This window comes from Anastrepha ludens, chromosome 5, assembly GCF_028408465.1.
Source record: "Anastrepha ludens isolate Willacy chromosome 5, idAnaLude1.1, whole genome shotgun sequence".
Classification (NCBI taxonomy): domain Eukaryota; kingdom Metazoa; phylum Arthropoda; class Insecta; order Diptera; family Tephritidae; genus Anastrepha; species Anastrepha ludens.
Window position 1 is genome coordinate 126,036,814 of NC_071501.1, and position 22,859 is coordinate 126,059,672.

General features: G+C 35.8%; 1 protein-coding gene across 1 annotated transcript in view; it reads right to left on the reverse strand.

Annotated features, from left to right (window-relative positions):
• The window catches only part of LOC128863906 (protein nubbin), a 90,186-nt gene extending 71,869 nt beyond the window's left edge, over positions 1-18,317 (reverse strand). The window contains exons 1-2 of the mRNA XM_054103318.1: positions 17,848-18,317; positions 581-1,658 (exon numbers count right to left, since the gene is read on the reverse strand). Coding sequence (XP_053959293.1) covers positions 581-1,577 — 997 coding nt within the window. The 5' untranslated portion in view covers positions 1,578-1,658; positions 17,848-18,317. The remainder of the gene's footprint in view (positions 1-580; positions 1,659-17,847) is intronic.
• Between the last annotated feature and the right edge of the window lie 4,542 nt (positions 18,318-22,859).

Below are 22,859 nucleotides of genomic sequence, written 5' to 3' on the forward strand. Positions count from 1 at the left end.
ACTGTTTTCTTCGATTGCCAAGGCGTAGTGCACCTTGGGCCAGACAGTCAGTAAAGAATATTATTTATCGGTTTTAAAGCGTTTGAGAGATGCTGTACGTCGCAAACGGCCGGAAATGGGGGCAAAGAATTCTTGGATTTTGCATGATGGTAACGTGCCATCGCACCGAGCCCAAATTGTGCTGGATTATTTGACCAAACACCAAGTAAATACCATCGTGCAAGCACCGTATTCACCTGATTTGGCCCCGTGCGACTTCTTTTTGTTTCCCAAGTTGAAGGTACCACTTCGTGGAAGGAGATTTCAGTCGATAGAGGCGATCAGAGAGAATGCGACGAAGGAGCTGAAGGCCATCCCTTTGTCGGCCTACCAGGGATGCATGGAGGGCTGGGTTAAACGTTGGCACATGTGTGTTGCTTCAGAGAGGTCATATTTTGAAGGGGATAAAATAAATATGCCTGAAATTTAACTCTGTTTTGTTTTATTTAAACATTCCCGTATGTACTCGTATGTGTATTTTTAGTATATATATATATATATATACATATATGTATATGTGGGTAAAAAATTGTGAACTGACCATCAAAGTTTTTCATGCCACTTATGGTTTGCTTATTTTGACGGGAAACCGCTGTCGGCTGTATCGTCATTGCCGCCTCCACTGCTACCAGTTCTGGATTTTCTGCTACCGCTAACTCTCTGGCTCGGCTCCTGGCTTTAGCTGCAACGGTGGCTTTTTCGGCCGCGTTTGTTGTCGCTGCAGGCAATTTCGGCGTAGCGTGCCTTCTTTCCCTACCTGACGCTGCTAATAGAGCTGCGTGCTGCGGACTGATATTCATTGATGAATTATTCGTATCGCTGTCAAATATCAGCGCTGAAAGCACCGACTCTTTCGTACTCATTGTGGTTGCCGACGTAGACGATGTGGATGACATAGTACCGGTTGGCGCTTGAATAAACTGACTTGGCAGATCAGCAGCAATGAGGTCAGTTGTACGCATTGACAGTCGATATTTGTGTTGTTGCTTTTGCTGTTGTGTCAGTTCTTCAGTGTTATAATTGGAGACTTGTGGTGGTGTCCTTTCACCATAGAGCTCACAGCAAAGTTTCTCGTACTGTTCCCGCTCGGGCTCCATGGCAGCGCCTAAATACTGCAAGCTATTCGAATCGAGCTTTTCGGCTGATGATAGCCTTAGCGAGGCGGGCGTTGAGGAAGGAACTTTTAAGCCAAAAATATTATTCAAATGCTGCAATGGTGTTGGACCGCCGCCGCTTTGTGACAGCATCGGTTGCTGAATGAGGAGTTGTTTATGCGCTTGGTTATGGTAGTATGAGTTACATTGTTGCTGGTATCTAAATGCCTCGGCGGATATGTTCGTCCTCGACTCAGCCGGAAGGGACATTTTCGCATTGTCCACCGTCTGTTGCGTCGGCAACTCAGCAGCATACTTGCAGCAGTGCTCGTCATCAGCATTTATTCTATTCATCACGTAAAGATTATTGTAATCCAGTAACATACCGTAAGCCACTTGAGCAGCAACAATACTCGCCTGATGATTTGCTAGCAACAATGGCATACCGCTGATGATTTTAGCGTTTACTTGGCTAAAATAACTTCGGTCATTCCGCAGTGCTCACTAATTTACTTACATTTTAGTCTGGAAAAATATAAAAAATAAATCGTTTAGTTAGACTGGCGCGATTTTAAAATAATAACAAAGTTATGAAAGCACCAGTTTTGAATATTTGTTTATTTATATTTTCATTTCAATTATTTAAAAATATATATATAGTATATGGTTTATTCTGCAACAAATACCATATAAACTCAAGTTTTGTAGATATCTGCCTGTTGAAGGTCAAAATAGTATCAAAACGGCGTTTTAGGGCTACTTAGGAAGTGCCAGAGTAGTACTTCAACCATTTCACGTAGCTTTACCTACCTATTCATTTCCGAAATTTCATGTTTTTTAAGATTTTTTTTTTTAATTTGGTTTGTAGCCCATTGAATGATTAGTTCTGTTATTGGAATGATGAAAAGCATGTAAGATGTAAAGAAAAAATGTGAAAAATAATTAAATTATTCGCAAAGAATTAATCATTTATTTCTTAATAAAAATACCTTCGGAAGTGTGTGAGAAATTTTGCGGATTATTTCATAAAATAATTTGCTGCTAAGTCTGCAAAGATTTACATGGAATGACCGCAGTTTGAATATTCATTTTTTTCACTTGTCTGTAAATCGTTCATTACCGGGTTGGGTACGTAATGCTGTATGATACAATATTCTGTTTACAAAATGCTGTATACAAAATTCTGTATTTCAGAATTCTGTATTATAGAATTCTGTATACGAAATTCTGTATTTCAAAATTCTGTAAAAAATATTCTGTATTGCCGAAATGCTGTATTGACGAAATTCTGTATTGACGAAATTTTGTATTGACAAAATTCTGTATTGACGAAATGCTGTAAGTAAATGATAAGAAATTCAACAAGTTTTATAAAAAAAAGTGCCCACTTTTTTTCTTCAGTTTCGATAGAATCCATCGTATTTTTGAATAGAACTCCTTTTCGCGTGGGCGGCCTTCGGCCGCGCTTCAAAAAAATAACCCTCATCAGTCCGACTCCGGCTACGCAATCCACCGTATTTTTGCGTAGAACTCCTTTTCGCGTGGGCGGCCTTCGGCCGCGCTTCAAAAAAATAACCGGCTACGCAATCCACCGTATTTTTGCGTAGAACTCCTTTTTTCGTTGACCTTTGTCAACATACAATTTTTTCAATACAGAATTTTGTTAATACAGAATTTCGTCAGTACAAAATTTCGTCAGTACAGAATTTCGTCAATACACAATTTTTTCAATACAGAATTTTTTTAAGACAGTACAGAATTTTGTTTTTACAGAATTTTGTAAATACAGAATTCTGTAAATACAGAATTTTGTCACTGCAGAATTTTATTACGTTAATTTACAGTATTTCGTACGAAAAGAATTTTGATATACAGCATTTTGTAGGGATCCCTTCATTACCAACTCCATTAGTAGCTAAATAAATGTATATACACACATATGTATATATGTATGTAATCATAAGCAGGATGGTGACATGTTGTTAGAAGGAGACCAAGCAAATCTGCATTACGCTTTGTGCTTTTTATGTACGTACGTAGGGATGTATAAACACCAATACATATGCATATTTAACATATTATACATATATGTATTTATATTGAATATCAAAGTCTACATATGGGCATATATGTATGTATGTGTATGTGCTTAACTAGCTTATAATATTTGTAGTCTGTCCGTATTTTAGTCTAGCCACAATTTCATGACATCTCTAAATTTTTAATCGCATTTCCAGCTTAGTGGCTGTAAGAGATGACAAAAGCACAAAAAGTCTAATTTAAGTAAATATAAAAATCTGTCCACTCATTGTCGCACCAACAGAAGCGGCAGCTAATTTTTTAGTAGAGAGCAAATAAGCAGTTCGTCGCCCGGGCAAAAGTCGACAAAAAAATTATACGCTCATGGATGAATTTTCTATGAGCCAATGTACTTATACATACATACATACATATATACATGCCATATACATACACACACATATTTATGAACGCATTTCTCACCAAACGATTTGTCATTTTAATTAGTTCGGGATTTAAGAAGGTATTGAACGTGTCCCAAAGTAAGAAAACACACTTTGAGATAACTTCAACACCTAAAACAAAATTTTGGAAACACAAAAAACAACAAAAATTATAAAAGAATGGAAAATCAGCAAGCGCAAGCCAACATTCAAGTCATCGTAATTATGTTTGTGTACCCACTTTATCGCATTTTACTGATGAACCAATAAAGAATGTTGCACAGTAGTCAACTCAAATTAACGTTTACTTTTGACTCATTCCGTCTATTAATTACTTTATACCAATTTTTTCTTCAGCTTGTACAGATGTATGTATGTGTATAGGTGTTCATGAGTGTGTGTATGGATTTTTTTTTTTTGATACTACTCTCTTAATTTGTTCTATTTCTACGACACATTTTTTAATTCTTAATATTTGCTTAAATTTTGAGGTGTTTCCAGGGCCTCTGGCAATTTATAAACATTTTATATCGAATTAATTATACCGGAAATTGATTAACCGGAATTTTATTCCGGAAAACTGAATTTCTTCCATGAGAAATCAATGGTAAGTTTCTTGGCGTTGGCAGCGCAGATAAATATTAAATAAAAACTTAATAGGAAAATAGTAGCCTCAGTTTTTTGGCCAGTTTAGGGTGTAGCCATCCTAAGGCATAAGTTCCCAATTCGTTAAAAAAAATTCTGAAAAATATTTAATGCTGTGGATGCCTATATTTCATAAATGTAATATAATTAAGTAGTTAACGAGGCTTTCTAAAATGGGCGGGTCGAGTATTGGATAAATTTTGCTTCGCAAGAGCAACAAAAACTATGTTCATAGCATCACCACCATCATTATTGTGTGAACAACCCAGGTCGGGTCCTTGCCTGCTGCAGCATAGGCTTCATGCCTACGTTCTCCATGCCCGAAATAAAAAAAAACCCCATCTTCAACTACTCCGTCAATCCATCCGAGCTGCGGGCGACCCCTTATTCTCTGTCTGTGGCACTTTCCAAAAAGTATTTGTTGGGGTGAGTAATCGGTATTAGCCCGCAATATGTGACCTGCCCATCAACAGCCTAGACATGATTGTAGTGCTTCCACCATTCACCTTTATTACATGTCGCACTAAAGATTTTTCGCAGATCTCTTCTCTCAAAGATCACCAGCTTCAGTTGAGTGAGTCACATTGCATCTGACAGAGTCCGATGAAGTTAAAAAAAGCGCTTTAGTTTTGGCTTTATTTATTACTAAGCCTATATTTCTTGCAGTTCTTTTTTTTTAAAGCTTCTTTCAAACTAGGCAGCGAGGCCGCAATTATGTCTATGTTGTCCATATAAGCCAGCCACTTAACCGATTTAAATAAAATAGTTCCCTTGGTGTTAACGCCAGAATCCCTGATAACCTTTTCAAAGGCAATATTAAAGAGAATTCTCTTGCCGAGGTCCGTTCAGGGTGGCAAACTCTCACGACAGATCGCTTTAAACTCTTACGACGTTTCTTCCTTCTTGAAAAACGGACTGGTAGCTACCAATTATACGTCGCCATGTACACTAATTCCTTGTTATTGTACTAATATAGTTTCGATACAATTCATGGCAGTGTATTATGATTTCGCAGACATGTATAAAATATCAATGCTTTAATAACGTCAAAAACTAGTGGTAAATGAGGCGTGGCACCTCCCATACTGACCAGTATTTAGTACGGTATAGAGCGGCCGCAGTGGGTTGGTGCGTGACTTTCAGACTAGATTCAAATTTCGGTGAAACACCAAAATGAAGAAAAAGTTTTTTTAATTGCGGTCGCCCCTCGGCAGGCAATGGCAAACCTCCGAGTGTATTTCTGCCATGAAAAAGCTCCTCATAAAAACTGTCTGCGGTTCGGAGTCGGCTTGAAACTGTAGATCCCTCCATTTGTGGAACAACATCGAGACGCACGCCACAAATAGGAGGAGGAGCTGGGCCAAACACCCAGAAAGGGAGTACGCGCCAATTATATACTATATATACATATATAGCTTCGCAACTATTTAAGGTAGTATAATGGGACTTGGTACACATCCATAGTATATCAATGACTTAATAATTACGAAAAGTGGACGATATTGATAAAGAAGGCGAGCCACCTCCCATACAAACCAATTTCCTGATATTGCCCAAAAGTGATCGGGAGTTGGTAAAGGGAGCACAAGAAATAAATAGTGAGTAATGAAGAAATATTATCCAACAATATTTAGTTTCGACCAGCACACTAATATCACGGGCTTTCTAAATTTCATGACATGTAATATTGTGTTAGCGTAAAAAATGGAAAAAAGCCATAGATATATCTAACGGAAGTACTGGAGGATCATAGTCACTTCCATAATAAAATTAAAAATATTATATATCCTTAAGAACTTGAATAAAATCCTTAATTACAAGTTATAACTAAACAAAATAACTCTTTCAATAAAATTAGTTTTTCAGCGGCAGCGACGCGAAAATATTCTACACAAATGGAATACATAACAGGTGGCGCTAAAGTAATCCTCCTATCAGAAAATGCTATAAATTTTGCGATTGGCCCCTAATGTCAGTTCTGTTTTGACATTTGTGCAGTAAACACATGCGAAATACACGTTAATAAACAATGTTACGCTACACTTCTCCAGAACGCGGATTATTGCTGACTATTTATTTGACCAATAATCGGTCGGTGACTTTGGCACAACGTGAATTTCGTCGCAGATTTCCTCGCCGTCCAACGCCTACTGGTGAAACACTGCGACGTTTAGCCGCTCGCCTCGAAAAGACTGGCACAACACGAGATGCTGCCAAGCGTGGCAGACCCCGGAGTAGCCGTTCTGTAGAGAATATTGCTGATGTAGCCGAGGATGTCATGGAAGCGCCGTCGACATCGACCAGACGACATGCCACGCAAATGGGTATCAGTCGACGGTCGTTACAGCGAATTTTGGTACAAGATTTGAAGATGTTTCCGTACAAAGTCCAGACGGTGCATCCGCTGTTAGCTGCTGACCGCCAATCGCGTCTAACATACGCTCAAGCCATCCTTAATCACCACCAAGAGGAAGATGATTTTTCATCATAAATAATCATGAGTGATGAGGCCCATTTCCATCTTAGCGGGTACGTAAATAAGCAAAATTTACGCTTCTGGGGCACTGAAAATTCGCGTGTAACCCACGAAGAGCCATTACACCCGCTCAAAGTCACTGTATGGTGTGCTGTTTTCGCTGGAGTAGTCATCGGACCTTTTTTCTTCGAAGACGTCGCGGGCCAAACGGTTACTGTGAATGGTGAGCGCTACAAAGCAATGATCAACGAGTTCTTTTTGCGCAACTTGATGAATTGGGATTGAAAAACATGTAGTTCCAACAGGACGGTGCAACGGCACACACTGCACGTGCCACAACCGATATGCTGAAGGATGCATTTACCGGGCGCCTAATCTCCCGTTTTGGCGATTTGCACTGGCCAGCAAGATCGCCTGATTTGACCGCTCCAGACTTCTTTTTGTGGAGATTTTTGAAGTCGCGGGTTTATGTCAACAAGCCTCAGACTCTTGCAGTTCTTAAATACAATATCCGTCAAGAATGTGAGAATCTATCGCCGGAAGTTTTGGTCAAAGTGATGGAAAATGCCATAAAAAGGGCTCAAATGGCAATCAACTGTGGCGGCGGCCATTTACATAACATCATATTCTTGACTTGATGTAAAAAAAATTAAAAGACCAAATAAAAATAATCCACAAGAAGAATCAAAGTTTTTTATTTTTTTTTTAAATTACAGCCAAAAAACATCGCAAGGTTACTTTTGCGCCACCTTGTAGATGTTCTTCTTTCAACTGTGAGCTCGACGAACAAATAGATATTGTGGGAAAGAGCTTTGAAAAGGAATCGCAAAGTTCTCGTAAGGGCCTAGATCATAAAATTGATAAAAGCTATTTCAACGATACGGTTCAAAATTAAAAAATCTCTTGAATTTTGAAGGTTAGATGTGATTATATTTACCTCAGAGGTCACACAACGTTAAACTGCTCTCTTTGTAACTTAAAGGAATTAGAAAACATAGCACACTTCTTAGGAAGATGCCCTATTTTGAGAGAAGTTAATAATAGATTTAATGGAATTGGTTTAGACGGATAGAATAGTCTAGTTTAGTAAAGAATATATTCTTCCATCTATCTACAAACTGTTAACAAAAAGCGAATCAAAACATTGTATCCAAAAAGAGGAATCTTTGAATCACTTGATTTTTGAATAAAAGCAAAAAGGTATTTCCTTCGATAAATCAACATTTTACAAATATTAGAAACAAATACATTGAAGTGAACATATTTATATATGCTTTTTTAAGCACATACATATGTATGCATATTATCTGTACATATATACATACATACATACAGCCACATGTACCTTTTTTGTGCAATAATGATTTATATTATATCGCAATCAATGAACTAAAGTAATTTAAAAACATTTACTTTAAATACTTGAAACTATACCATTTTTATGTAAATATTGATAGTCTGTATGTATGTATGTACGTATATAAATAAAAGTGCTTTAAGCGGAAAATAAATACAAGCCGTTGGAGAGTGGGGTGACAGTGACGAACAGTCTCAACAATAATTTCCATTTAGGCAGAACGTGATCGCATTACTTTTTTCACAATTACAAAATGTTAAATAAGCAAATAATATGATAATACCTTCGTAAAGGAATAAATAAAAGTAAGAAATATTTAACTGCATTCTCGCAGGTACAAATGTGCCATACATACACATGCATACGCATATACATATAAACACATATGTATGTGCATATGTGCTCACGATGAGAGAACTCACAGCGAGAATATACAAAACGATAAGGGGGGCAAGATATGGATTTCAATGGAAATCATATAAATATCGAACGAAACTGATTACGTTCCCGTTTTATTTATTGAAGTTTAAACAATGGATTTATTGTAGTAAAAAGCAAAATATTCAAAGTAAAAGGCAGGTACTTCATACATACACTTGTTCCAAATGTGGCGCTCGGCATCGGCTTTCTGATTTAACAAGTCGCTTGAGCTTTAATTCATTGCGAAAAAGTAGGGCATCTGATACGATAAGCATTTTTAGTATTTTTTTAATATTATTTAGCAAATAACCGGGGTCGCTTTCATTTCGTCGAATGAACTGTAATTTTCCCCCCTGAAAAAGTGCAAATAAAATCTTGAAAATGTATATTTTAGAATATTCGTTGGTCTGGCAACCTTATTTATTTTAATACACAATAGCTTGTATTAAGCGAACAAAACGATTTTTTTTTTTCAAATAAAAAAGCATTTCGTATGCATTTCTCTCATTTGATTGTGCGATGTCATAGTTGGGAGAAAGAAAGTTAATTAATTTAAATTTTTAGTTTTGTTACTTAGATTTTTTGAAATTTATTTGGTATTTTATTGCTTCTGTTTTCATTCCCATAATGCCTTAATTTTATCCTTTGATATACCTGTATTTTTTGCCAATAAAATAACTTTGGTTGTTAATAGCGAATAAAAATATTTATTTTCTAAAAACCAACAAGCAACATTTGATTTTTGGTCAAAATTGCCTACTGTTCCAGGGAGAAACATTCGAAATTCTTTTATGTCGAGTATTTTCGTCTTCGCTGGAGAATATTTAAGCAGGCAGAAACAGTTTTTCGAAACAAACTTGAACAGTGAAAAGGTTAAGGGTCTATAAAGAAGGCAAGCGAAGCTTTTTGCTACTCGTGCTCCGTTTACGAGAAGCTGGCGATTCTTCACCTGCTTTTAAAATCGCAATGATTTAAGGAACAGAAGTGGGCAGAGAGCATAGAAAATATTTATTAATTATATTTAGTTAATTGTGCAAGTCCTTTTTCACAGATTGTCATTTACGATAAATATTAATTAATTTTCATACCAATACAATATTAAAATGGTTTATCAAATCCAGTAATCATAAAAAATTGCACTTTTAAGAAATATGCCGATAATTCGAGTATAAATAAATAATTTCCAGGTATCATCGAAAATGATAAAGAAATCGCGAACCTGTGTCTGGTCATTACTTACTCCATTGCATATGTGTATGTACGTATGTAGGTATGTATTTAGTAGTACAGGTATTTAATTGTATGCGACTGTCCAAACTTCCACACAGATGTGCATATGTATGTAAGTATGTGCGGTGAATTACGCTGACGAATGCTATGTAAATTTATTCAAAGAATTCTAAAATCTTATCTAGCAAAGACCCCATTCTTATCGGAGTTTTTTTTACTGAAAGAACCTGTTGTTTTCCAGCAAGTATAGGCCTCGGTACTTGTACTTACCTACAAATACTTACACTTACATATATAGATATAATACTTTTATTATAGTTACACACATTTATCGATCGTGAGTAATAATGGTATTGGAATGGGCATTTGGAAATAAAAAGATGGTCTTGTTAAGCGAAGTAATTGGAAATGCAGACATCCATACATATGTATGTATGTAAATATATTGCCCTGTGTTTATCTGTTTATTATGTACTCATAAGTAAAAAATAGTTTGCTGACTATTATAAGCCTTCCACATAATCGGTATTAAAAAGTACCTTTGGTGTCAGAAGAGGACGCTGGCTTGGTGGGGTGTACCTACTTTGAAGGCGATAACATCACTTTTGAGGAATAAACTTGTATTTTGAATTTTCTGAATATGTTCCGAGAACTTTTTGATCAAGGTGGTATTTTGGAGGCAACTACTTCGGAATGAAGAATTTGAGGTACAGATGATTGGTGATAATTGTTGTGTATGTCCCCACAATTTTCCCCTCTGCAAACTCTGCGATATTTAAAATACATATTTTTAATGCTAATGTTCAGACGAACCCTTCATACTATTTTTGATTTATGTTCTGGCGACAGTATTTCGACCGCACGACGTATTATTAAACGCGCTGCTCATCTGCAATACAAGAAAATGCATAAAACCGGCACTTAACTTATTGCGACGGCAGAAACGTTTAGACTTCCAGCATTTAAAGCTGACTTGGATTACAAAATGGAAAAAAGTGGTTAATGGTCCTGACAACTTCAATTATTATATATATTCATGATCTTAGAAGAGAGGAACTGTTTATTTCCAGACATCACAGCTGGGAAGAGGAAATATTGAATTACTGTGCAGTTTCTTATTATAAAACCACCGAACTAAAAAGTAATTTAAAATATTTTAAAATGCTAAATGGCGTCAGTTTCCTTGCCTGTTACAGACAAGTCGCAAAAGGAAGTCGACAATGCTCTTTTTTTAACGACTCGATAAATAATTGTAATTTTTCCACCGATATGTCATCAGCCAAACATTTTCTGATTTCACTTTTATTCTAATAAAAATTAATATATTAATTATTAAAATAGAAATTAATATTAGATTTTTATTTTTTCAGCAAAAAAAAGCTAAAATTTGACTATTGTTTTTTAAGATGTTCGATTTCGATCAATCCAAAAATGCAGTTAAAGTCTAAATCATATAAAATTAACATTCCATGGCTAACAAGCAACAAATTGCTATATATACATGTTCTTCTTCTTCTTTTCTTTTTCTTAGCATCACTATTATTGATGAACCTCTGTTTCATTCAAAACAAGACTCCATATCACCCTATTCAAAGCCACTTCCTTGCAACGCCTCACATTAAGCTTCTTAAGGTCTACTTCCACAGCTTCGAGCCATATTTTTCTCTTGCGTCATCTTCTTCGATCTCCAACCTGGCAAAATTCAAAGGCTTCTCGTGTTGCTCACTCTCTTGGCATTCTCATAACGTGCCCGAGACATCTTAACCTCTGGGACTTGATGAACCGTATCACGGATTCGTTTGATTAATAGCTCCAACTCACGATTATATCTAACTCAAAAGGAGCCATCTTGCTGAATTACAATTATACAATTATTATCAATTCCTAGAGTCCCAGGTTGGAGCATAGAGCCACAACGAATTTCTTCCATTTGGGTATATTTTGCGTTAATCCCTCAACTTCATTCCAGCAAAGGAACATGGCACGGGTTTCTGGCTCTGGCAGTCGTCTCCTTGGGGGAGCCAGTCAATCAAGGCGCTTTTTATATCGCCTCTTTCCCTCCTCATTACATTATCCAATTTTTAAATAGACAAATTCCTTCCCACTGACTTTGTGAATTGAAATTTCGAAAATAACTATTAACATAATATATTTCCAAACCCTGGTAAAAAGTAACAAAAATTGTTAATAATAGATACAGATACTACTGCACTACCGCTGTAGCCCAAAGTGCTATGCATTGTGTAGGTAAATGGGTTCGATTTTTATTTTTATTTTTTTGTGATTTTTTCTGAGATTTTCTACCGAAGTTCTAATCAGATAAGCTTTTTCGCAGTAACTATTAACGCATTCGCCCTTCGCAACATATTGATTGTCACGAGTAATTGCCCGTTGGTGGGACTCCAATATGAATATCTGAGTTGATTGTGTGTCTGTTTTAGTCTGTTTTAGTCATAGGGCGTCGACAAATCGCCCAACAAACTGGAAATTTCTTGAGCAGAAATAAATTGCACCTGAAAGCACCGTTTAAAAGTCTTCATTTACAGAAATATATTGAGATACTAGTATCTTAAGTATTTCATTTTGTATTTCCTCACTTTGAAATTTGCTCTTACTGATGCCTGCTGTAGACTCGTACGATTTCAGCCATTCCAGCCTTTTAAGAATTGCTCCGTAGTCACTTAAATCATTTTTATACACAAAAATTAGATTTACAGAGGGATATCTGAAAATTGCTTACATGTTTGGCCAAACTTAGATTCCAGCTTTTGAAGCTACCACCACTGATTTTGAAGACGCCATAGTTGACTTTTCCAAATGAGCCTAGCTGATCTTTAAAAAATGGATGTCCTTTTATAAAAATATTAGACATAAATACTTAAATATATTCAAATCGATATCTACATATGTATCTGTATGTGTATATGTATGTATGTATATTTTATATTTATTTAGTGATTGCCCATAACATAAATGACAGTGTCCGAAACGTCAATGACACTGTCGCAGGTACAAAGTCTTTGAATAGAATTATGTATGTGTAGAAGCAGAACCAACGCTCTTTGCTGTATATTAAAAAGATAGAGATAAATGAAATAAAATAACTGAAAATACAAACATTGGAGAATGCAAACCAAATAAACAATTAAGCTGATAAGTGCGCAAGAAGTGTTGGGGCTGTACCGATGAAGCGGTCGTCGGTTGTGGTAATTGAACACGTAAAACGTGCATTGAGTGATGTTGCAAGTACGTACATATGTATGCATGCCTGTACACAAATGAGTATGTATGTATGCACTAAAAGTCTGCGACAATCGATGGTGGACTCCAGCGATATTGACCGATAGTTTTTTATTTACCTTCGATCAATTATCGTTCAAGCAACGATCCGTTATTATCCTACGTTTTGTGAAAGAAACTTTATTTGCCACTCTCATAGACAGGATGGCCATACAGGATGGCAACTGTAGAAATTTTCAAATACAAATTCTTTTTACTTTTGATAAGATAATTTTAAAACATTGAAGTGGAAAAATGTCTAAACCCTCCTATTTTGAATTTTAACGCAGCTCCAAACTGAGTTCCGAAGCGGAACATACTAAAAATTTAAGAAACGCTTTTGACTTTATATTTTAATTTTTATTCATAATTAAATACTGCATGGAAATGCTGGTGAATTTTTTCGATATTTTCCCGCTTTTTATAAACAATTTTCGGTTTTTTTTTTTTATTTTGAAAGTTTGTTGTTCATTTTAAAAGAAAAATTTCAGGTGCAGTTAAACCAGCCGCGCGCCTTTCAAAAAAAGCTTCATCGAAGAAAAGCTGTGCAATCGCCATGTCCTTCTCTATTACCTTGAAAAGAATTTATATATATATAATTGGCGCGTACCCCCTTTTAGGGTGTTTGGCCGAGCTCCTCCTCCTATTTATGGTGTGCGTCTTGATGTTGTTCCACAAATGGAGGGACCTACAGTTTCAAGCCGACTCCGAACGGCAGAAATACACTCGTAGGCTTGCCATTGCCTGCCGAGGGGCGACCGCTATTAGAAAAATGTTTTTATTAATTTTGGTTTCACCGAGATTCGACCCAACGTTCTATCTGTGAATTCCGAATGGTAATCACGCACCAACCCATTCGGCTACGGCGGTCGAAAGGAAATTATAATTTATACAAATTTCAAGGGCATGTATCGCGTGTTTTTTCAGAGTTTGAGAGCATAAAATGATATTACAAAACCTGAATTTTGTTGGAATTAATTTTTTTAAATTACAATCTGGTAGATAATTTCATGGTATGATATTTGTTTTTTAAAATGACATTCGGGATATGTCGGCCACGGCCACGAATTAAAAGGTCTATTCGACTAGTCCAACTTTTTCCAATAAATTTGTAAATTTGGCCTGAATATGGGCTTCCAATGCTTCAAACGTTGCTGGTTCGACGGCATAAGCCAATGGCTTAGCATAACCCCATAAAAAGTAGTCCAGAGGTGTTAAATTCCGCGAACGAGCGAGCCATTGAGCAGGACCACTTCTGGAAAGAAAGTTGTCACCAAATTGATTTTGCAATAAATCGATTGTTAAGCACGCTGTATGGCAAGAGTTCTATGAACTTCGCGCACATTTTTTTTTTTTTTCAAAGTAAATTCCCACAATTTGGAAGCGTCTTTCGGGCATTAAACGATTTATGATGACTTGCTATGCCTTACTGAACAGAAATGCCAACACAGTTAGCCACTCTCAGCTGCCAAACCATAGTTATCGATATCGATTGGTCTCATGTCTCTAAAAAAATACCCGATACAATAAAAGACTATTTAAAAATTTTGAGTTATTTCAATGTTAACTTGAAAACAATTCCAAACATATGTTATTTCTTCTTGTCTCCTCAGTGTCTTTAGGAAATACATCTGCTGTCCAGGCAAGAAATGATGTTGTATAGTATAATTGTATCTGCTCCAGGGGTCATTTTCTTTTCTTAGAGTCGCTCCTCTACGAATTCAAATGATTCGTGTACCTCATTACGTTCATCGCTTCTCATTTTGAACGCAAAATACTTGCAACTATTTTTGTATCAACAACTTAAGTTGTCTCATCCTTAATGCGTTTATGAAACAGCTTTTTTGATCCGAGGTTGCAATATTGCGCCTTTTTTGTGATGCAATCCACGAAAATCGCGGATCACTACCTGAGACATAAAAGCGCATCAAATACCCACTTCTTTAATTTAAAAGCAGTTATTATAGACAACTTTCGATAACTTTCCGCTGGTCTAAAGCGAACAATAGTCAAAATAGTGTCATCGATAGTTTCAGAGCTCTTACATGCACGATACCTGCATGTGCGCACATATAAATGTATGCATGCATGTAGGCTTGTACGAATGTGTGTATGTATATACATGCAAAGTTACCCCGCATGCTTACAAGTGTTCTGTTAATAAATGATAATAAAAATACATTTTATCGAAGTGAAGAAAATAAACGATTTATTGAAATTAATATTGAGCCTGCGTTTGTTTATCTGAGAAGTACATTTGTCTATATCTTTGATCGTATCAAGTATACACGGCACAGGTTGAATTCTTATCTTTTATTTAAACTAAATTTTATTAAGCGCATTTCTTGTTAGTTCAACAAAATTTACATTAGCATTTGTATGCATGAGTGACATTTCCAACGGAAATCAGAACACAGCCATATCGTTCAATAACTCCAATCTATATGTATACAGACATACATACATGCATATGTATATACTATATGTATATATATGAAGTGTGTGTTTCATGGTGTTAAGGCAAATAATGTACTCTAGCATACATATGTAATATACATAAGTATTTTAGGTAGGTGAAATGTGGTTGTATTTTTAATAAAATTTATGAAATAAAAAACATGTTTCCATGTTAACTAAAAATTCGTAGTATTTCTAACAAAGCATTTTCTTTTTTTACAAAATACAAAACAGTGCTTGAGTTTAGCGTTTTCGCCACATAGGTACATTTTTCACACGTAGCAAAATTATAAAGAAGGGTTTTGTTCTAAATTTCAAGCTACATTCATACATAGTTCAGAATAATTTAAATTAGGTGAACTGACTGTCCTTCGACGCACTTTAGCCAGTTACAGGCCCTCCTCTCTAAGCCATTGCGTGGACTTTAAAAAGCAGGCAATACTACCTAGTTTCTGATTCCCAACATCCGCAATTTGGCCAGAAAAGAGAGACCAGCGCAATTCACACACATAACTAGAAGGTGTTCGACTGCCTCATCCCTTTCTATATCTTCATAGCTTCTACAATAATCATTGGATGGTGGCCCTAATCTACTGCCATGTCTTCCTGTTAGACAGTGCCCAGATAGGATCCCTCCTACCTAATTTAAATAGACTCTTAGTGTGGCCCATGTTCCATTCGGACCACGTTTGCCTACTGATAGCGCAGGTGCATAACTGTTTCCAGTTGGAATTAGCAACAATAATGGAGTGACTGTCTATCAAAAATTTACATCTTGCCAAGGGCATGGGTATGTCGACTTTGTCCTGACTAATTTGGAGCGAGGAGCTAGGTAACTCATCTGCCTTACAGTTACCTTTAATGTTGCTATATTTTCTCACCCAAAGTTCATTAATAAAAAAAATATTGTCAAAATATTTTTAAGAATTCGTTACACTCTTTGACTGTCTTAGACGAGTGTTTACATGATAGGAACGATTCCAGAACTGTCTGACTATTTAGCATTACAAGGATTTCTGAGATTGCCAAGATTTCGGCTCAGAATACGCTGCAATGATCACGACAAAAGTCGGCTCGAGTGTCCCTGGTTGTTTGTTTGAGCATCGATACATACAAACATATGTTTAAAGAAAGAAAATTAAAGGCAACGAATTGTTTCCTAAAATGTCCTAAATTGTCCATATTATTTACTTATATTATTCATACACATAAGTTGATGGAATTTGTTTTTTTCTTACACACCTTTAGTATTACTTTTTTATAAACGCTACTAAAAATCAAAGTACATTCTAGCTTTTCAGACGGCGGCTATGGATATGGAGTTAGGAAACGAGAGACAACGATGATTAAGCACAAGCTGCTAACGGCAATTTGATGCGATGAATAAATGGCCAGTGATTTCCAATATACCTATAGTAATTATATTCTGCCAAATTCACAACAGAAATAATTCTACGGTTTTCACAACTATACTGGGAGGCAGTAAAATGATCATATTCAAAATCCATTTAAAACGAACATTTTTAAAAATATATATATAATTGGTGCGTAAACCATTTTTGGGTGTTTGGCCGAGCTCCTCCTACTATTTGTGGTGTGCGTCTTGATGTTGTTATACACAAATGGAGGGAGCCGACTCCGAGCGGCAGATATTTTTATGAGGAGCCTTTTCATGGCAGAAATACACTCCATTGCCATTACCTGCCGAGGGGCGAGCGCTATTAGAAAACACATTTTTCTTCATTTTGATGTTTCACCGAGATTCGAACCTACGTTCTCTGTGAATTCCTAATGGTAGTCGCGCACTCTCGTCAATCAAGAAGCGCACCAATTCTGATCAATTCTCGCTAAAACAATACTCGTTTTGCGACTTTAAAATAAAGTTAGATGTTTTATTTTGCAGCCACGTAATTTAAACATTAAACATTATTTTGCGAGCTCAATGCCTTCTTTGTCATTGCAGGAAGCGGAGCACGCATTATCGATCCCGCTTAAGTCTTCGAAAAGGGCAGCTATAACTTCGAACTACTCTTTTCAAACTTTAAATAAATTTAAAAAAAATAGTAGAATTATTGATAAACCAAATTATTATTTTATAGACAGAGTGAAACACTATTCAACTCAAAATACATTCAAAAAATTTTCAGCAAATATTTAATTGCCAAAGGGGGGCTAAGGATTGATGCATTATTACAACAAAACTTTGTTCCTAATATCAGCTGCTCCTAACGGAAGTTTTACGATACCTATATATTTTTTTTTTGTTCTGAACTATTTAAAAAAAAAATGTATATGTATGTAATGCACAGTTTGGCTTTTATCATATTTCTGAATTTCATACTAATTTATTAAATATTGAATTCAAAGATAAATCAAATTAAAACGCACCTTTCTTGGTTAGAGGTTATCACTGGTTCTCTTTTCTTGCACTCGTGCATCAATTCTTGCATGTCAGAATGAGTACGTATGTAAGTAAGAATTTGTATTTATGCTACTTTTAAACTTTTCATATTTATATGTACACTTTTCCAAAAGAATTCATGATTTTTTTTTAAATGTCTCCAGCTAGCCAATTCACTACCTTTAACACTTGTTGCCGCTGCATCGAAATGCCGTCGTGAATCGCAAATCACTACTCTCACTCGCACGTGTTGTTGTAATTTCCTGTGCAGTTTTTTAACTTTTAAAAAACACAAACACTCCTTCATAAAAAATTCCGAATCACTGACGAAACAAACAAAGTTGCCTACGAATTTATTGTATATTTTTGTTTTTGCATTTACATTTCGCGCCCTACTTTGGCAACGTTGTTTTTGTATTTTGCACGAACGCGATCGTGTCTTGCACCGATCAAACAAACGCACCGGCAGACAAGCGAACAATGAAATGAGAGCTCCAGCCACCTTCCTCCCATTGCGATTGAATCAAAGCTTGGTTGCACTTCGCCGTTGGAAAATGTCTTCAAGCTGCGAGGATAACCCTCGTATTCGCTGCTTTGATTGCTCAGCGATCTTCTCTACTTTTCATTAGGAAAATATTAACTCAAAAACAATAGCAAAAATACAAGTTACATAAATCCACAGCGCACTACAACAAAGCAAGCCAAATACCGCAAAGAATTGTCTCTGAACAGAAGACAACTAAATATGTAAGCACACAAATAAACAAAGGCAATTGTGCTTATGTGCATATGTAAATTTTAAGCTGTGAGCCATGAGTTCCACAAAGCTGATAGTTTGCAAACATTTTTTTATTTTCATATAGTGGATGTATGTGCGAATGTGAGAGCTTGAGTGAAATATCTGTTCGCTCTGAGAAACTTGTGGTCACTCACAACTTTGCCAACTCTTCGTCCGTTAGCTCACCTCTTTATTGGCAAAGTCAAAGCACGAAACAACCAACGTACTATACTATACACACAAGCACATATTTTTGAGAGAGTGTATGTATATATGTGAATGCAATTTTGTGTTTGCCCAACAAACTGCAAACAATTGAGCATCTGCGATCACGTTTATGACTTCACTGTGCGTGTGTGTGTGAATAAATGTGCCTACGAAGAGTTGGACATCCGCCTACACTTCTTGCCTTACGATAATAATAATAATAATAACAAAAATAAAATTCTAATTTTTTACTTTTCATTACCAATTTCTCAACATTTTTTAACCTTTTCTAATTTCCAAGCCGGAGAACAAATGAATTCGATGGTCACCCACTAAAGTATTGTGCCGGCTACGCCTCTGCCACTAATCCATGTAATCTTATTTTTATAATTTGTGGCTACTCCAATGGGTGGAGACTTTAGACATTCTCTGCTACTGGGATGGCTCGGCTTCACGAAAAAAATATTTTAAGCACACAATTTTTTTCTTATCGTTATCCAATAAGAGTGCCGGTAGTTAAACTAGTTTGCGCTCTCTTATATCTGTTTGCCCTTTTTCATAACTCTCTCAGCTCTCTGCTTGCCAAGAAGGGACTATTAGGGGAAATCCAAGAAGATCAGCAATAACAGTATTTTTATCGATATTTCCACGTACATATCGATGAACAGCAAGTGATTTGAAATTCAATTTAATTATATTTATAGTGAAAAGCAGTTTTAAAATTATTTTTGTTCGAAAAAACTTAATTGTTAGCTGAATTTCAATAAAGTTTTAAGCTCTCAAAATATCATTGTGCTTATTACAAATTTGGTGCACGTACATAAAATTTCATGTGTGCGTTTTGATGTTGCCCAACAATTGGAGAGCCTTGAGTTTTTATACCGTCTGCGAACATGAAGATCAAGTGGAAAAAAATTTGGTATGAGGAAATTACTACTGGCGCGCTTTGTTAAACTCGGGAAAAATCGCGTATGCCGTTATCGCACCAGTCAAGAAGAAGAAGGGCATGAAGAAGTTTTTATGAGATGCTTTTTCACTCATTTCAATAATATACTCAAAGGCTCGATATGGTCTGCAAAAGAGCGGCCGATGTTAGAAAAGTTTTTCTATTATTTAATGTTTAATATCCACAGTGGGCACTAAATCCGAAACCAGCCGAATGGTGGTGGCGCACAAACCACCTGTACATAAAATAAAATGAACTAAACTACCGCGTTATTTGTGAAATATAGTAACAGATTTCTTCAATCCTATTTTCCAAGCCCTTATTGAATTTATGGGAACAAAATCAAGACGCACACAACACAAAACCATCCAACAAAGGATGTACGCCCCAATTATACACACACCCAACACATTAGATACGTTCCTTAGAAAAGCGTGCAAAAAAATTTTGTAAAACATGTATGCTAAATAAATATCAGGTTATGTTCCACAACTTTAAAAATCGTCTAAGATGAAAAAACTCTAAATATAATAATATTTTCCCAAAAAATCGTGTAAAGGAGGAATAATAAATCCATCTTAAATAAGTATTTATAAAACAAAAGCAATTCATTTTTATTAAAATTATAAAATTGTACAGTGAAAGTTCAATCCATATGTACAAAACATAGGAAAATTTAAATTGAAATTAGGAAAAAAATCAATTTTGCAACTACTCTGACTGGTCCAAAAATGCTATCATCAGTCGATATGTCAGATACTATGTCAGATATGACCAGCTCATCGGGTAGGGTTTCAAATTATTAACGGCTTCTATCTGTTATTAGTGCCTGTTCTTAGCTTTCTCGAGTTGTTCATAAAAGGTGGCGCAAAATTAATCACCCCATCGAAAAACTTATAATTTTTTGCAAATGGCATCGTACGTCTGTCATAGGTATTTGACACTTGTGAACCAAACAGCTGCAGCAAGCAGACAAGCCAAATAACGCGTAGGGACCAAATAAAATTGCAATCACTGGGCGCAATGCGCGCAACGTTTGCGTTAATGAACACTCATTTTGGTAATAAAGTTTTATCATTTGAACGTGCTGTTCAATCGTGTAACTTGCCATGATGATTTGGCATAAACAACTGAATAATAAACAAGAGATTTGACAGATGTCACCAAACCAAAATGGCTGCCACAGGGTGCCAAAATCGACCCGCGCCAATTGAAAACCCCTTTATATGCCAATTTTGAAAAAAATATATTGACTTCTTCATCTTAAATAATTTTAATGAAAATCAGGGAAAATATAGCCGTTTACAAGTACAAGCTCTCAAGTACTGACCTAAAAATACTAATTAAGCTTAGGAAAGTCTGTTCACTGTAAAGTATAGGAATATTCACAATAAAGTCATACGTTCACATATAAGAAACCGTTAAATAGTTCTAATTCTCATTATTTTAAGATATTCAATGGGCATTGATACGTTGCCAGTCGGAATAATTTAAAATAAGTATATGATGGCACATTTTTCTTCATTTTTAATTCACAGGATTCAGGTACAAAGGTTTTATTGTAAAATGCAAAAATAACTAAAACTAAAACCAACAGTACGCACAAAATATTATTATTTAAACTCAAAACTGTTCTTATGAAAATTCATTTAAAATCATTTCCCTATATTTCAGACAGCAGGATAAATATTTATACAAAGCTCTTTACTGAAACCATTTAAGACATTTATAATATTAAATAAATCTAACGTATTTTGACCAAAATGGTCTAAACGATGCCTACGACGTGTTGAATGACTTCAGAGACACCCCATTGTTACAAATTGTACAGGCGGCAGAAAGTATTGTACATTCTTGCAAACATATGTATATAATGCATCCATTACATATATCCACTTACAATAATTAAGCTGTGATTACTCTGTGCAAGATTTTACTAATCAAAGTCTAAACAACTTTACGAATCGAAATTCCATCAATTGACGAATGTTTTAACTGATGCAAATGCATACATATATACATCTACTCTTGTAGCACAGCAATCACAAAAATGGATAAAGCCCAATCGTTATATCTGCCAGCATATATGCAACTCCTCATCCCCGCAATGCTGTGTGCATCGATACGTAACATCAGAGACCAACTCTAACTGCTTCGTTTCGCATTCCTTTTTGCCTACCATATGCATACAAGAGCTTCCAAACTGTTCACTTCAGCATTTCGATACGCGGGATTGTCTCATAAACCCATGCACATACACATGCGCACACATTTGTTCATATAATTGCCCATTCTGGATAACACAATTCGGTAGCCTCAATGTGACTTTATTTGAATGCATCGATTATTTAAATTCTTTATAGGACGGTGGAATGTAAGGAAATTCCATTCATATTCGTAGTCTTCGGTGTGCCTTCGCCCGAATAGCTGAAAGATCGCAGGCGCCGCAAAATACCTAAAGCGATCAAGTGGCAGTTGATTCAATGATTTTTGCATTGTGGCTTTATCGCACTTGCACACATGCATATACTCGCTTACACATGTACATATTGATGACATGCATAGGCGCAAGCAAAGGTCAGCGTCAAGTTTCAAGACTTTCATAATTCGAAAAAATCCAAAAAAATATTTATGTACTTTCTATTTCAGCATTTAATTTTATCACTTTATCAAATTGAATCATAATCAATGAAATTATTGAGTGCCACTCTAAAATATCAGCTTTTAAGTTTGAGAATAATTCAGTGTTTACACCTATGTATGTATGTGTGAATGTTATCAACGTATTTATCTACACAAGTAATTCTGTCTTTTTTCTATTGTTTCTTTTTTATATTGAAGAGGAATTATGAATGCAATCTCTAACTGGTGCTACTTCGCTCTGCATAAATGGATAGGCACATTTTGCTTAAAAAGTCAACGCGAACAAGTTTCAAATGCCTTATTTAGATTATACACGCATGTGCGTATGTATGTACGTAGGTAGGTAGGGGCACATGCATGAACTTATATATTGTGCGTATGCTGCATGTACTCATTCGTATATGTTGATTAGCTTTAAATTATGG